The sequence below is a fragment of the Oncorhynchus mykiss genome, chromosome 13 (genome assembly GCF_013265735.2).
Source record: "Oncorhynchus mykiss isolate Arlee chromosome 13, USDA_OmykA_1.1, whole genome shotgun sequence".
In the NCBI taxonomy this organism is placed as follows: Eukaryota; Metazoa; Chordata; class Actinopteri; order Salmoniformes; family Salmonidae; genus Oncorhynchus; species Oncorhynchus mykiss.
The window spans coordinates 50,584,976-50,600,859 of NC_048577.1; the positions used below are offsets into that span (position 1 = coordinate 50,584,976).

Here is a 15,884-nt window from a genome sequence, read left to right on the forward strand (position 1 = left end):
CTGAGGGAGGGAGAGAGGAGGGACGGTATTGTTGAGTTGAATGAGAGGCAGCCTCACCGCTGTTCCCTCCCTCCCCTCAGACTGACTATCAGATGCTGGCCATCAGTCCAGTAAAAACATACACTGCTCAAAAAAATAAAGGGAACACTTCACAACACAATGTAACTCCAAGTCAATCACACTTCTGTGAAATCAAACTGTCCACTTAGGAAGCAACACTGATTGACAATAAATTTCACATGCTGTTGTGCAAATGGAATAGACAACAGGTGGAAATTATAGGCAATTAGCAAGACACCCCCAATAAAGGAGTGGTTCTGCAGGTGGTGACTACAGACCACTTCTCAGTTCCTATGCTTCCTGGCTGATGTTTTGGTCACTTTGGAATGCTGGCGGTGCTTTCACTCTAGTGGTAGCATGAGACGGAGTCTACAACCCACACAAGTGGCTCAGGTAGTGCAGCTCATCCAGGATGGCACATCAAATGCAAGCTGTGGCAAGAAGGTTTGCTGTGTCTGTCAGCGTAGTGTCCAGAGCATGGAGGTGCTACCAGGAGACAGGCCAGTACATCAGGAGACGTGGAGGAGGCCGTAGGAGGGCAACAAGCCAGCAGCAGGACCGCTACCTCCGCCTTTGAGCAAGGAGGAGCAGGAGGAGCACTGCCAAAGCCCTGCAAAATTACCTCCAGCAGGCCACAAATGTGCATGTGTCTGCTCAAAAGGTCAGAAACAGACTCCATGAGGGTGGTAATGAGGGCCCGACGTCCACAGGTGGGGGTTGTGCTTACAGCCCAACACCGTGCAGGACGTTTGGCATTTGCCAGAGAACACCAAGATTGGCAAATTCGCCACTGGCGCCCTGTGCTCTTCACAGATGAAAGCAGGTTCACACTGAGCACATGTGACAGACGTGAGTCTGGAGACGCCGTGGAGAACGTTCTGCTGCCTGCAACATCCTCCAGCATGACCGGTTTGGCGGTGGGTCAGTCATGGTGTGGGGTGGCATTTCTTTGGGGGGCTGCACAGCCCTCCATGTGCTCGCCAGAGGTAGCCTGACTGCCATTAGGTACCAAGATGAGATCCTCAGACCCCTTGTGAGACCATATGCTGGTGTGGTTGGCCCTGGGTTCATCCTAATGCAAGACAATGTTAGACCTCATGTGGCTGGAGTGTGTCAGCAGTTCCTGCAAGAGAAAGGCATTGATGCTATGAAATGTGTGCTGCTAATGAACAATAACTAGGCCTAATTGATTACCTTTGAAACTATCCTCTTTGAACTGCCGGATCTGAATAAATGTGTTGATGGATGGCTTCGATAGTCCAGCAATCGAATTGCATGTCATACATATGATAATAATCCAAATATTCTGCTTAAAAATATCTTGCACCGCTACCCTCCTCATTACTCATTCTTAGAGGAGGTCAGAGAAAGATACAGTGGAACCCGAATTTATCCTCTGGGTGCGTGTAAAAAATATCCTGCTGCATGAAGGCTACCCCTACAGACAGGAACGACAGACAGCAAATAAGTCCTTTTGGAAGTGCACCGAATATCACACTTTTGAAATGCCGACGTCGCATAACCCTGAATGATGAGGTTTCAGTGTCTGGATACCTGGTTCTTTCAGCTCCCGGAACATCAACCGGGAGAAAGTCGGACTCATTGGAAAAAAGCCAATGTTTCCCATATATATGGCTTGTTTAACATAAACGTTATTATTATTTTTCTTACTATTGATGGCATCATGATCAAGGCCAATAAAATTGTTGCTAATATGCTTCTACCTATTTTATTTATTTTCTGAATTTTGGTGCTGCTACGATGCTGTCCTGCAAGACTTGGCAAAGACCAACCATGGAGAGGAGAGCTGGCATTGAACTTTTTTGTTGAATCTTGGCGCTACCCACCACACCATTTCAAATCAAATCAAATCAAATTTTATTTGTCACATACACATGGTTAGCAGATGTTAATGCGAGTGTAGCGAAATGCTTGTGCTTCTAGTTCCGACAATGCAGTAATAACAAGTAATCTAACTAACAATTCCAAAACTACTGTCTTGTACACAGTGTAAGGGGATAAAGAATATGTACATAAGGATATATGAATGAGTGATGGTACAGAGCAGCATAGGCAAGATACAGTAGATGGTATCGGGTACAGTATGTACAAATGAGATGAGTATGTAAACAAAGTGGCATAGTATAGTATAAAGTGGCTAGTGATACATGTATTACATAAGGATACCGTCGATGATATAGAGTACAGTATATACGTATGCATATGAGATGAATAATGTAGGGTAAGTAACATTTATATAAGGTAGCATTGTTTAAAGTGGCTAGTGATATATTTACATCATTTCCCATCAATTCCCATTATTAAAGTGGCTGGAGTTGAGTCAGTGTCAGTGTGTTGGCAGCAGCCACTCAGTGTTAGTGGTGGCTGTTTAACAGTCTGATGGCCTTGAGATAGAAGCTGTTTTTCAGTCTCTCGGTCCCAGCTTTGATGCACCTGTACTGACCTCGCCTTCTGGATGATAGCGGGGTGAACAGGCAGTGGCTCGGGTGGTTGATGTCCTTGATGATCTTTATGGCCTTCCTGTGACATCGGGTGGTGTAGGTGTCCTGGAGGGCAGGTAGTTTGCCCCCGGTGATGCGTTGTGCAGACCTCACTACCCTCTGGAGAGCCTTACGGTTGAGGGCGGTGCAGTTGCCATACCAGGCGGTGATACAGCCCGCCAGGATGCTCTCGATTGTGCATCTGTAGAAGTTTGTGAGTGCTTTTGGTGACAAGCCGAATTTCTTCAGCCTCCTGAGGTTGAAGAGGCGCTGCTGCGCCTTCTTCACGATGCTGTCTGTGTGAGTGGACCAATTCAGTTTGTCTGTGATGTGTATGCCGAGGAACTTAAAACTTGCTACCCTCTCCACTACTGTTCCATCAATGTGGATAGGGGGGTGTTCCCTCTGCTGTTTCCTGAAGTCCACAATCATCTCCTTAGTTTTGTTGACGTTGAGTGTGAGGTTATTTTCCTGACACCACACTCCGAGGGCCCTCACCTCCTCCCTGTAGGCCGTCTCATCGTTGTTGGTAATCAAGCCTACCACTGTTGTGTCGTCCGCAAACTTGATGATTGAGTTGGAGGCGTGCGTGGCCACGCAGTCGTGGGTGAACAGGGAGTACAGGAGAGGGCTCAGAACGCACCCTTGTGGGGCCCCAGTGTTGAGGATCAGCGGGGAGGAGATGTTGTTGCCTACCCTCACCACCTGGGGGCGGCCCGTCAGGAAGTCCAGTACCCAGTTGCACAGGGCGGGGTCGAGACCCAGGGTCTCGAGCTTGATGACGAGCTTGGAGGGTACTATGGTGTTGAATGCCGAGCTGTAGTCGATGAACAGCATTCTCACATAGGTATTCCTCTTGTCCAGATGGGTTAGGGCAGGTAGGGTGGAGGTGATATGGTCCTTGACTAGTCTCTCAAAGCACTTCATGATGACGGATGTGAGTGCTACGGGGCGGTAGTCATTTAGCTCAGTTACCTTAGCTTTCTTGGGAACAGGAACAATGGTGGCCCTCTTGGAAGTTCATCGAGGCATTGCAACGACAGCAGCAAGGAGGTGAAATGAGAAGGGAGCAGCAACTTGCTGGCATTCCACCGCCATGGCAAAGACCCTGCTACCACAAGCAACAGAAGGATCTGAAGTCGCTGGTTGAGAAGTAGCCAACACCATGACTCAACTGATGGAGTCTTACCCGAAGAGCGTTGCCCACACTTTCAAGTAGCAGTTGTGAATACTCCAAAATCCATCAGAGAAATGAGCACCTAGTCTACTTAGACACTTCTTCAAGTTTATCCCTTTCAATGACTCCAAAATCCTTATGAGACCAGAACACTAAGCACACTCTTGGATGATTTGTTTGTTTTTGGGATATATAAAAAAAATATTTTAGGCCTACTTATTTTTGCCCCATCATTTTTTGTATTTTACTAAGCTTTTTTCTTGATAAATAAATGTTTTATAGTAAATAGTTGGTGTTAGTGGATGGTGTAAAAACTAGAAAAGGCCATGATTTAAAATGAAAATAGATTGTAGGAACTAGATATAGGTCTAGATATAGTATAGGCTGTTTTTAGCCTTCAGCCTTTATATAACCATCTGAATTAATTGATACCCACTCAGTGGTCAGTTTATTAGGTACATCCATCTAGTACTGGGTCGGACCCACATTTGCCTCCAGAACAGCCTGAATTCTTTGGGGAATTGAACCGTTGCTCAATTGGTATCAAGGGACTTAACGTGTGCCAGGAAAACATTCCCCATAACTTTACACCAACGCCACCAGCCAGTACCCTTGACACCACATGACTCACTGTCTGTAGGATGGTGTACCGAACAAACAATATTCTACCCCTATGAACACATTTATTTTAGGCTATAACTGAACCAATTTCTGTAGGCAATATTGCCTATACATGTCACGTTCGTCATAAGGATCGGACCAAGACGCAGCGTGGTATCCGTACATTCTCTTTTTAATGAATGAACAACAACCGAAACATGACACTATACAACCTAGTGCTGACAGGCAACTAAACATAGACAAGATCCCACAAACACCAAAGGGAAATGGCTACCTAAATATGATCCCCAATCAGAGACAACGATAAACAGCTGCCTCTGATTGGGAACCATATCAGGCCACCATAGACATACAAATCACCTAGACCTACCAAAACCCTAGACATACAAAACACCTAGACCTACAAAAACCCTAGACATATAAAAAACCCTAGACAATACAAAAACTAGCGTACCCACCCTAGACATGCCCTGACCTAAACAAAATATAAAGAAAACAGAGATATCTAAGGTCAGGGCGTGACAATACAACAGGGATCATCAACTAGATTCAGCTGCAGGCTGATTTATTTTTTTGAGCGGATGGTTTGGGGGCCGGAACATAATTACAAATCATTTGTAGATTGCAAATTGACCACAAGAAGCCCAAACAAATATGTTTGACAAAAACATTTCAAACCTTGCTTACATTTGAATACGATGTGTGAATACTATTACGCATGGGAATACTTTGGAAAATATTTCTTAAAATTAAAATCTCTTGGAGCTGATTTCCTGGTGTTTTTAATCTTTGATGTCAACAATGAAAATGCATAAAATAATTGGGGGGGCAAATTTGGCCCATGGGCCGCCAGTTGGGGAACCCTGCTATACAATATTCTGCCCATAGGAATAAATACAATAGCCATACATGATTTAATGAAAAGCAGTAAACATACATATTTAATAACAGACTCATGAACAGAATCAGACAATAGTTAACATATACAACTTTGCTTCACATTCTTTAATAACAGACTCAAACACAATCACACAACAAGCTAGAGTGCAGGCTGTACAGCACACTTCACAGCTTCCCCGGTGCTTCACAACTTCCCCAGGAAACTCGTAGTCTCAAGTGGACTAAAGAGTAGTGTTCGTGGTAAAATATTATGTGTTGCTGCAGTGCTTCGTATTAATAGAATACTTACTGGGAGTGCAACACCTCCCTCCTCCTCTCTCTCACTCATCCTCTTGCTGTTGCTGTTTGGTTTGATTCGGCAGAAATGATTTGACATCATAGCATTCCTGTTTCTCCATGGGCTAGGGGACATAAAGATAGCATGAAGGAAAGCCATAGGCACATTGTGTCAACTCAAGTGTCTTATCAATTCCCAAAAGATTTAACACATTTTGTATTAGTTAGCTACACATGTCTTATTGATCATTCAGAGAGAATACAGAGGTTCTCTCGTTTTGCTGGTTGACCCTGGTATTTAGGATTAGTATTTACTCAGCTGTTTTTTTCCCCTCTAGAAAAGCCAGGTCTAATAGCCTCCCTCGGTTCATTTTACTTTCATACTGTACTGTATATATTACAAATAAGGAATCTGTGTTTATCTGTGTGTGTTGAGAGGAGGGGGAGCTGTATGCATTCACATACAGAAGAATCATTCACATACAGTAGGATCATTCACATACAGTAGGATCACTCATATACAGTAGGATAATTCATATACAGTAGGATAAATCACATACAGTAGGATCTCATTTTGTGCCTACGCCCATCTATATTGAACTGTTATTTTCTGCAAAACTGGGATATTGACTTTTTATTCTCACTTTCTCCTTCGTCTCATTTTTTATTAGGCTGTTTTTATATATTCATTTATACCTTTACTTTTACCACAGACTCATACTTTACTGAAGGGATAAATGAAAATCAGATGAGACATGACCTTGTTTATTCCTCTAAATGAAAAGTGTTTATGTGTTTTGTGTAGTAGGGGTGTCTAATTCCCCTGCTGATATCATTAAGGGGAGGCGTTCTCTCATTCTGTTACCTACCGGGCAACAAACACACACAAACACTGGCAATTATTACGCTTTGGCCCTGGCTCGTCCATTGTAATTCGGCAATGTGTCTCAAATAAAGAGGAAATGAAGCCAAGGTATGCTATACTGGGACTGTGGAGAGTTAGAGCTAGAGTACCCTCTTGTGCTTGGTCCAGCCTGGCCAGCTCCCTCTCGCTCCTCCTGAATTGGTTTTATTTGAAATGCCTGTGCTTATTCCATCCAAACACACAGACCCAATAATTCTATGCAAATCAGTTCCTAGTTAGACTGTGAACCAATTTGATATACCCACTGCACCGTTTTCACTTAATAAAGTTTGAAGTTGTTCTTTTTTTAAACTAATGTGTCAATCAGGAAGTTTGGGAGACAGAAACAGTGTGGCTGCTGTTTTAATGAAAGACAGCTGCATCTGTTCTCACTGGAGGGTCCTGTGACTAGATTACAGAGGAACACAGAAATCTTCTCTGTGCCTAATTATACACACGGAGGAAAACACAGACATTTGTTGTCCTGTGAAATGTCGATTTGGATAGCATTGCCCACAGTAACGTGATCATACAATCACATTACTAGCGTAATCGTTTTAGAAATGTGGTCTCATTGCAGGATGAATGACAGAAGATCCTCTCATCTCACATAACGGTTTTAAACCAAACATACAATAAAAAGGATTAGCTCGTCTCCGGGTTGAACAACTGCTAGTTTAAATATAACATTCTGTTCACAGCCAAAGACAGCTTAATGGAGAGTGTTAAGTCATTAAAAACACTGTTTCTTAATAAGCTTGGAAATATGAAATAAAGCAGATGATTTGGTTAGAATAATTGTTTTTGACAGAGATGAGACGGTGGATAGAGAGAGAGAAATAGTGAGAGAAAGACAGAACGATAGAGGGAGAGAGAGCGAAGGAATAAAGAGCGAAGGAAATGGAGAGAGAGAGGGAAGAAGAGGAAAGAGAGTAAGATTGTGATGTGGGGAGAGAGAGAAATAGAAAGAGTGAGGGAGTGTGTAAATCAGGGTTATGAATGCACACTGCTACCCGGATCCAATAACCCCTTATTTGAATGAGAATGAAAAGCGACTGAGGTGCCATATTGAATTTCCTGTTGCAATTACGTGACCACTTGGCCCTGAAGGCTATTAGTAATCCAAGGGAGACTCCGCCCTGCCCAGGGCGAGCTGGGGAGACTGCCATACTATTGTCACAGTGAGAGATTAGGGTTGGGAGATCAGATTTGATATTTTTATGCATTAAGGGAACCTAGCAGCAGGCTAGAATGTGTTGAGAATGTGAGTGAGACTGGTTATTGTCAGAGGAAATTGATTTGGATAGGACCAGACAGATTAGACCAGTATTTTTATACTTCCAGGAATGGATAGAAATGTCTGGAAAATTCATAAAACATTCCTGTGTATTTCATGAGGGCATTTACAGTGTCCACAGTTGTTGAGGCTAGTAGTTAATTTACAATCGGTAGAAACTATGAGAATAGAAAGGTTCAGAGCTTTTGTGAAGCATCACAGCACCGTTGAAAAAATATATGACAAATGGAAATCCAATATAGATGGTGTGAAGAGATAGATGGGAGGGATTTAATGGAAGGGTGGGACTAATAACAACAAGATAACAAATGTAAAATATGCTGTGTCTGTAAAATGTATATAGGTTCAGAACTTTTGTGAAACAGCACAGTTAAAAATATATGGCAAATAGAAATCAAACTGGATGAACATTAGAAATAGATCAAATCTAATTTGTATTAGTCACTTGCGCTGAATACAACAACAGTGAAATGCTTACTTACGATCCACAACTAACAATGCAGTTAATTATCTGTATTTTCAGGTGAAGGTGGTTGAGAGAATGCCAAGAGTGTTCAAAGCTGTCATCAAGGCATCATTGAAGAATCTAATATATAAAATAATATTTTCATTTGTTTAACACTTTTTTGGTTTATACATGATTCCATATGTGTTATTTCATTGTTTTGCTGTCTTCACTATTATTCTACAATGTAAAAAATAAAGAAAACCCCTTGAATGAGTAGGTGTGTCCAAACTTTTGACTGGTACTGTACACATTTACAAAAAATATATATGGGAGATTGGAAATGATAAATACAATTATATTGATGGAAGCTACAATCTATCGGCAATTTCAAATCTACCCCATAAATAAAATATCAGTAGCAATTACACTAACCACCCTTCAGTATGTACAAATAGATCATCCTGGAGGCAGAAGGATCAACATTTATTTTCTCCCATCATTATGTCTTTAGTACACTGTCCCATGCCTACTGTTAGACTCTGACATTTCTGCTAAGTGCATCAAGCCATTCTGAAGTATATACAGTAGGGAATGCTGTTGAGATGGGTGTGTGTTTGTGTGTGTACCCTCAGTTGCCCTCAAACGAAGGTCAACTCTCCCTCTCCTCCCTCTCCCCATCCTCACCCATTACCCCTCTTCCATCCATCCATTCATCCTCTCCTTCATGTCTCCCTGTCTTCTCTACTGTAGCCAAGTTGTCAATGCTGGAGAGTAGCAACTGCATCTGTAGGACACCATGCAACATGACACGCTACAACAAGGAGCTGTCCATGGTCAAGATCCCCAGTAAGACCTCAGCACGCTACTTGGAAAAGAAGTTCAACCGCTCTGAGAAATACATCACGTAAGTACCTGCCTATAGGAGGCTCCAGAGGAACAGATGAATGCATTAGAAGGAAAAATGTAATATACATCAGCCTACAGTATCACATGTATTATATGTAGTCATAGTAAGGAGGGTGTGGGTGGAAAGTGAAGATATTACACTGAGATGTCTTTGACGCTCAGACTCATGGGAAAGAGAACTGGAAGCCTGCTATTGAAGAGATCTGTCATGTTATCATATAATGGGATTTTGAGGAGAATAACAATAGGCATTCTCTAGTGGATGCAGTCATCAGTTGAGATGCTACTCTACTAATGACATTGTATGGGACATGTGGTGTAAGTGTGGAAGAATAAGTACCCTTACTTATGGCAATTGATAATAAAACTATTGCTATAGCAGGTATAGTATGCCCTGTATGTCTATTTCCCCATTGACAGAAAGATTAACACACTTTGAAAAGACTGATGGTAAATAAATCTTTCAAAAAATACCATTTAAAAAACAGATGTGTTTAGACTGATGACCTGAACAATGACTGATGACTGACCAGTTCATTGATTGATAGTTAAATAGGATGACAATATCAAGATAAATGTGTTGTCTTCTCTTTAACACGATTTAAGTGTTGTCTGATCTTATCGATGTCTCTCTTTCAGGGATAACATCCTAGTCCTGGATGTGTTCTTTGAGGCCTTGAACTATGAGACCATTGAGCAGAAGAAAGCCTACGAAGTGGCAGGCTTACTGGGTATAGTCAACTCTCTAGCTATTATCTACCTATCTTCTTCCCCTCTCTCGCGCGCACGCTCTGGCTGTCGCTCTCCATCTCCTCTCTCTCTCTCTCTCTTTCTCTCTAAAATTCAAATTAAGATACATTTAATTAAATAAAAAACAAGATTATAAATAGAAAAAGAAAGAATGGCTAATAAATAAAGAACATGTCTGATGGTTATACACTATATATGACTATATAGTGTATATATTACTGTCAGTTATATTCAATGTAAATACTTCAGGGTTCAGGGTTATGGGAAGTCAGGCTATGGCAGTCATAAACATACTGTATCTGTCAGTAATATTTGCGGTTTCTCCCTCCCCCAGAATAATGTCATTAGTAAATGCACAGAAGTTGGGAATTGGTTGAGATATTTTCTTGAAAAAGATTAGTAAAAGGAGTATTTCTCAGGAAAAAGTGCATCTCTGCCTCTACCTCCCCTGTAATGCAGTGACCACATAGACGCTCTTCTTTGGGTAGCCATGTCTTTTTGTGTCTCCCTTTTTCTATAGCCAGCTGGTGTTCCCTGGGTCTGTATTTGGTCAGGATCTGTCTCTGTTTTGTATCTCTGACAGAGTAGAGATATTCTGCATTTTTGTATTCTGTTTTGAGGGTCAAATAGCAATTTAGTTTATTGAGTATTTTTGTTTCATTTTCCCAATTTGTCAAATAGGAGGTTTTCATTTCTGTAACAATGTGATTATTATCCAATCACACAGGGAAATCAGAGTTGTTTAGTGTTTTCAATAGCTGGCATAGGAGATTCTTTTCAGGGTTCAGCTCTTGGGTTTCCAGTGCTTGCTAGCTCTCTCTCGCGCGCACGCTCTCTCTCTTCTCTCTCTAACTGTGTATTGTTGATCTTCCAGGTGATATAGGTGGTCAGATGGGTCTGTTCATCGGGGCCAGTATCCTTACCATCCTGGAGCTATTTGACTACGCCTATGAGGTCAGACATAGAACACACACCATGTAGAAACTTCCAAAGACACACACATTCTCACAAACACATTATCAAACACTCTCACAGACAGTTATGTTTGGCGGAAGAAATAAGAACTAAAAAGTGAATAACAATTCATATCAGAGACACCCGTCTAATAGGTTACACACACATTTCTCCACAGACTCAAGGCCAATCACACACACACATATTCACATTCACATTTCAATTGTTGAGACGAAAGAGCCTTGCCATATATCTGTCTGGGCTGAGTGATTGAGGTGCGTGATCAGTCTTTTCATTAAGTCAGCTCAGCCGTTGGTCTCTCTCTCCTACTGCTTTGGTCTGCTTGGAGCTCTGCCAAGGACAAACCAGTCATTCTGTGCCCTCTGGGCTTTAGAAATACACATGAAAAGTCATTTTTTTCTCAAACCTTTCTCATGTTTTAATGGGGAGCCTGTGCGGGGTGTTTTGTCACAGACAGAGAGTGCTGCTGCTCTGGCTGTGGTTTAAAAGACCGCCACTAAAATAACAGCCACGGTGATGTTTGGCCTTGAGTCAAGATATTATTACAGATGCTGATGCCTAGTCACTTTACCATGCCTTCATGTATATCTACCTCATATACCTGGTACCCCTGCACAGTGATCCGGTTCTGGTACTCCATGTACATAGCTCCATTCTTGTGTATTTTATTCATCTTACATTACTAGTTTTCTTTTTATAATTATTTTTTAACTCTGCATCGTTGGGAAAACCCGTAAGCAAGCATTTCATGGTAAAGTCCACACTTGCTGTATTATTTATGGTTCCAATTATAACAGTTCAAATTCACCTTAAACTAAATTGGTCATAAGTTACCACAGCATGTAAAAAGCACACTTCATGAATAATTTTGTGATACTGTGTATGTCCTGATGACCCTGATGATGTGTGTTACATATATATGTTGTCAGGTGGTGAAGGACAAGTTGCTGGACCTACTGAGCCGAGACGACGAGGAGGAGAGCCACGGAGAGGACGTGGTAAGGTCATGAGGTTAATCAGATGACAAACTGTCACACTGTTTGGAAAATGTTTTATATTGTATTTATGGCTTAGCATCCAGCCAAACCTCAATATGATTTATGTTATTCTGTGCCAGACAGCTATCCCAATGTAATTCTCAGTTATTGACAAGAAAGGAGATGAGATCTCTCCAACTGAATCGTGTCAAAATGTCACTCAGTGTATTTTTTATTTTAATTAACCAGGTAAGTTGAATGAGAACACATTCTCACATACAGCAACGACCTGGGGAATAGTTAAGGGAGAGAGGATAGATCAGCCAATTGGATGATTAGGTGTCCATGAGGGCAAGTTTGAGTATGTAGCCAGGACACCAGGGTTAACACCGCTACTCTTACGATAAGTGCCATAAGATTGTTAGTGACCACAGAGAGTCAGGACACCCTTTTAACATTGCATCTTAAAGATGGCACTCTGCACAGGGTAATGTCCCCAATCACTGCCCTGGGACATTGGGATCTTTTTTCAGGCCAGAGGAAAGAGTTCCTCCTATTGGCCCTCCAACACCACTTCCAGCAGCATCTGGTCTCCCATCCATGACAAACCCTGCTTAGCTTCAGTGGCAAGCCAGCAGTGGGGTGCAGTGTAGACATGTGCATGTGTATAAGTGTACTACGCGCATATGTGTGTGTCACCCTACCTCAGAGTTCCTGTGACCCGGTGGGGAACCACTCCGAGGCCATCAGCCACACGGTGAGCGTCCCCCTACAGACCACCCTGGGCACGCTGGAGGAGATCGCCTGCTGAGTCCCCAGCCTAGCTCCACACACACACCAGGCAAGGCCACTGTGAGCCACCACCACACGGGGAGCCAGTGAGCAGCAATCTCTTCCACAGGCTACCAGGACAGAATGATAGTGACTTTGGTGGGGAGGATGGGTGGCTGGTCAGAGGAAAGGGTGGCTGGGTTGGGCTAGACTGGGCTGGACTGGGCATCCCCTCCACACTGTCACTGCAGCACTAATGGGGATTAAGGAGCTGTCACCTGGACTTACTGGTGCTCTCTGTTACTGGAACTGTTATTGTACTGTTGGAGGAGGACAGCCACCTCCCCTCCCCCTCACATGCTCATCTACCTGACTCATAGGTCTTCTCCAGTTCACAGACAGACAAACTACACTGTAAACCTAACGGGAAGGGACTCATCTCTGTCCTAGACATGTGTATTCACTAGTCACCCATCGGTCAGTACTGCCAGACATTGTACCATAACAGTTGCTGTGAACTGTCCAAGTTGCATGCGCTGCTTCCTCTCGGAGACGGTTTCTCTCTTTGGTGATGCTGATTGGCTGACGCTGGACTGCAGTGTTGCTTTACTGTACATTTGCCCTGTCTCTCTCTGTCATTCTCTCTCTCTGTCTCTCTCCGTCTCTCTCCGTGGCCTATGGGATGAGGCCAACTATAGAAATAGAATGTATAGATTGAACATGGTTCACTATAACATATTTCATATGACACATCCATCTAAGGCAGTTTCATTTTGTTGATGCACTGTTTTCTTAGGCGGCAAGTTGTATATCTACGGGAAGGGCTGTTGGGACTGTATTTGCATTCATATTGGGAAAACATGAGCATTCTAAAGAATCAATTCCAAAATGACTGTTTTGCATTCGGTTATTTATTTAGTTGTTTAATGCATCCGTTCTATTGATTCCACTCCTATCAATTTACCACAAGGTGAGTAACCCGAGGGAAGGCAAGGTACTGAGCTGCTGCTCAACAACATATTAAACAAGTGCCATATTCCTATGTGTAAACTCATGTAAATGATTAAACGCTTGCCTCTTGGCGGCAGCGCCTCAGTGGGGTAAAAGCACTCATTGATGACTGAGGCTGAGCCAAAACCAGAGAGGTGGAGTATGACATTGTTTACCTGGCAGAATACAAGCAGAGTACAAATGTCGCTCATAAAATGAACATGCTGAGGGGGTTTAGTTTCATTTCAGCTGCATGATGTGGGTGTGTTGTCTGGTGAGAACTGACGGACTCCCAACTCATCATATTTTACATAATGGACTTGGCCCTTACATAGAGATATTCCAGCTAGAAATTGAATTGAATTGAAAATTGAATTTCCATGATAATCACGGTTCTATTAATGGAAATAATGTTTGGATGATAATAATTGCACTGATGTAGATTCAGATGAGGGGAAATGATGTTCTGATTCATTTGAGGATACAGGGTGTGTTGTATTGTGGTGTTAATATTGGTGTTGTAGTACGAAAAACCAAAACGGGTACGAGACAGTGTTCTGTCCTGTCTACAGTGGACATGTTATTGAAGAAGGACTTACATGAACCAACTTATGACTGGTTGACATTTTGATTTGAAGCAAATACAAATTTGCTAACAGAGCAGGATAAGACTAACACAAGGGATTCAAATAATCAAGCCCAACATGTAAAGCCTGTCGTTTGCAGAAACGGTAGCCTGCAGAGTTTGCCGGGACTATTGTGCATCTCTGACTGAAAGACACAATCTTTGTCAAATTGGAGGTGATTTTAAGCCCAATATTTTTTTAATAGACGATAGCCCCAACCAAACACATTTAATAACCAGTTAAAATCAAACTCACCAAACCATGGGTGGTGTGAAAACCACAGGAGGTGTTTTTCTGTTCTCAAAAAAAGTGTCAAAGGACTATCCAAAGCCCTGACATGAAACGCTGACTGGTCTGAGTCCAACTCAAAAAGGATTTGGTTTGTTTCGTTAACACCCCTCCCATCTAGTGCCATCACACTAAAAAGGGCCATATTGCATCACTATGATATGATGAGTACATCCATCCAGAGTAGCATATCAATTAGCCAGACAGGCGGCAGGTAGCCTAGCAGTTAGCGTGTTGGGCCATTAACCGAAAGGTCGCTGGTTTGAATACCCAAGCCGACAAGGTGAAGAATCTGCCGATGTGCCCTTGAGTCAGGCAGCTAAACCTAATTAGCTCCAGGGGCGCCGTACTACTATGACTGACCCTGTAAAACAACACATTTGACTGCATCTATCCGGTGTATGTGACAAAACTTCTACTATGTCATCGTTATAATGTACAGTACAGGTGGGAATGAACTCCAAGTGCTTTGTGAACTATGATTTCCTGTCTGTTGTTGACCTGCTGTGTGTAATCTAATCTCTCATGTATGGCTTATCATGTCTCCTTTAGCAGTGACCTCAGCCATCTCCAGGGGCGGACTTGCCATCTGGCATTTGCCCGAAATGCCAGATGGGCTGGTTCATTTTTAGCCTAGTGGGCCTGTCTAACGGAAAAAAAATATTTTGCTAAATTATCATTATTTGACCTTGAGGAAAAATATGGACCGGTGTGAGGACCTCAAGGAAAAAAATGGGCCAGTATATTGCAAATGCAAAAGCCAATTTCTGGTCCCAGTCCTCCCCTGCTTCTCACCTACTGTATAGATTTGTCCATGGAGAGAGGTGAACTACTATGGGACACATACTGAGTCTCAGTGAAAATGCCACTGGTTGTTTCTTCTCTTTTGGTTTCTATTGTTATTGCAGGACTGCTTTTTCATTTTGTGATGCAGCATACAGTATGTGTTTTTAATGTGAAACGATTAAAAAAAAAGTTCTTGCTGCGGGGTCCTGTCGTGTTTGCCTTCTTGTGTAGACGTATCACTCATTTCTTCATAGCTTTGTAAGAGGATCCATCGTGCAGAACACAAGCATAATACTCTGTCATACAGTGCTTGTGGTTTGTGGGGAGGGGTGGGAGCTTGGGAAAAGGCATCAGCGCCTACAGTGTGTTGTGGTGTTAGAAATGTAAAGGGGAGATCCTATTTCACTTTGACATCTCTACTACACAGACTTAATGTGCACTGAAATGTCCTCCTCTCAGCTCCCAGTGATAACAGCAGTCAGGACACCAGAGGACTCCTCCAAGCAGAGCAGTACTAGTAGACAGACTGAGGGAGATATTTCACTTGAAAGCCATTTTGTGCTGCTGGTCAGGTTCTATTTTGCATCAGCACTCTCCAGGAACTCCTGCCAGCTATTTGCTCTGTCTGTAT

General features: G+C 42.6%; 1 protein-coding gene across 2 annotated transcripts in view; it reads left to right on the forward strand.

Annotated features, from left to right (window-relative positions):
* The window catches only part of LOC110486711 (acid-sensing ion channel 2), a 448,053-nt gene extending 432,596 nt beyond the window's left edge, over positions 1 to 15,457 (forward strand). For both annotated transcript variants that reach the window (XM_021558500.2, XM_036941412.1), the window contains 5 exons: positions 8,935 to 9,088; positions 9,730 to 9,821; positions 10,715 to 10,794; positions 11,745 to 11,813; positions 12,502 to 15,457. In XM_021558500.2, the coding sequence (XP_021414175.1) occupies positions 8,935 to 9,088; positions 9,730 to 9,821; positions 10,715 to 10,794; positions 11,745 to 11,813; positions 12,502 to 12,603 (497 nt within the window). In that variant the 3' untranslated portion in view covers positions 12,604 to 15,457. The remainder of the gene's footprint in view (positions 1 to 8,934; positions 9,089 to 9,729; positions 9,822 to 10,714; positions 10,795 to 11,744; positions 11,814 to 12,501) is intronic.
* The last annotated feature ends 427 nt before the right edge of the window (positions 15,458 to 15,884 follow it).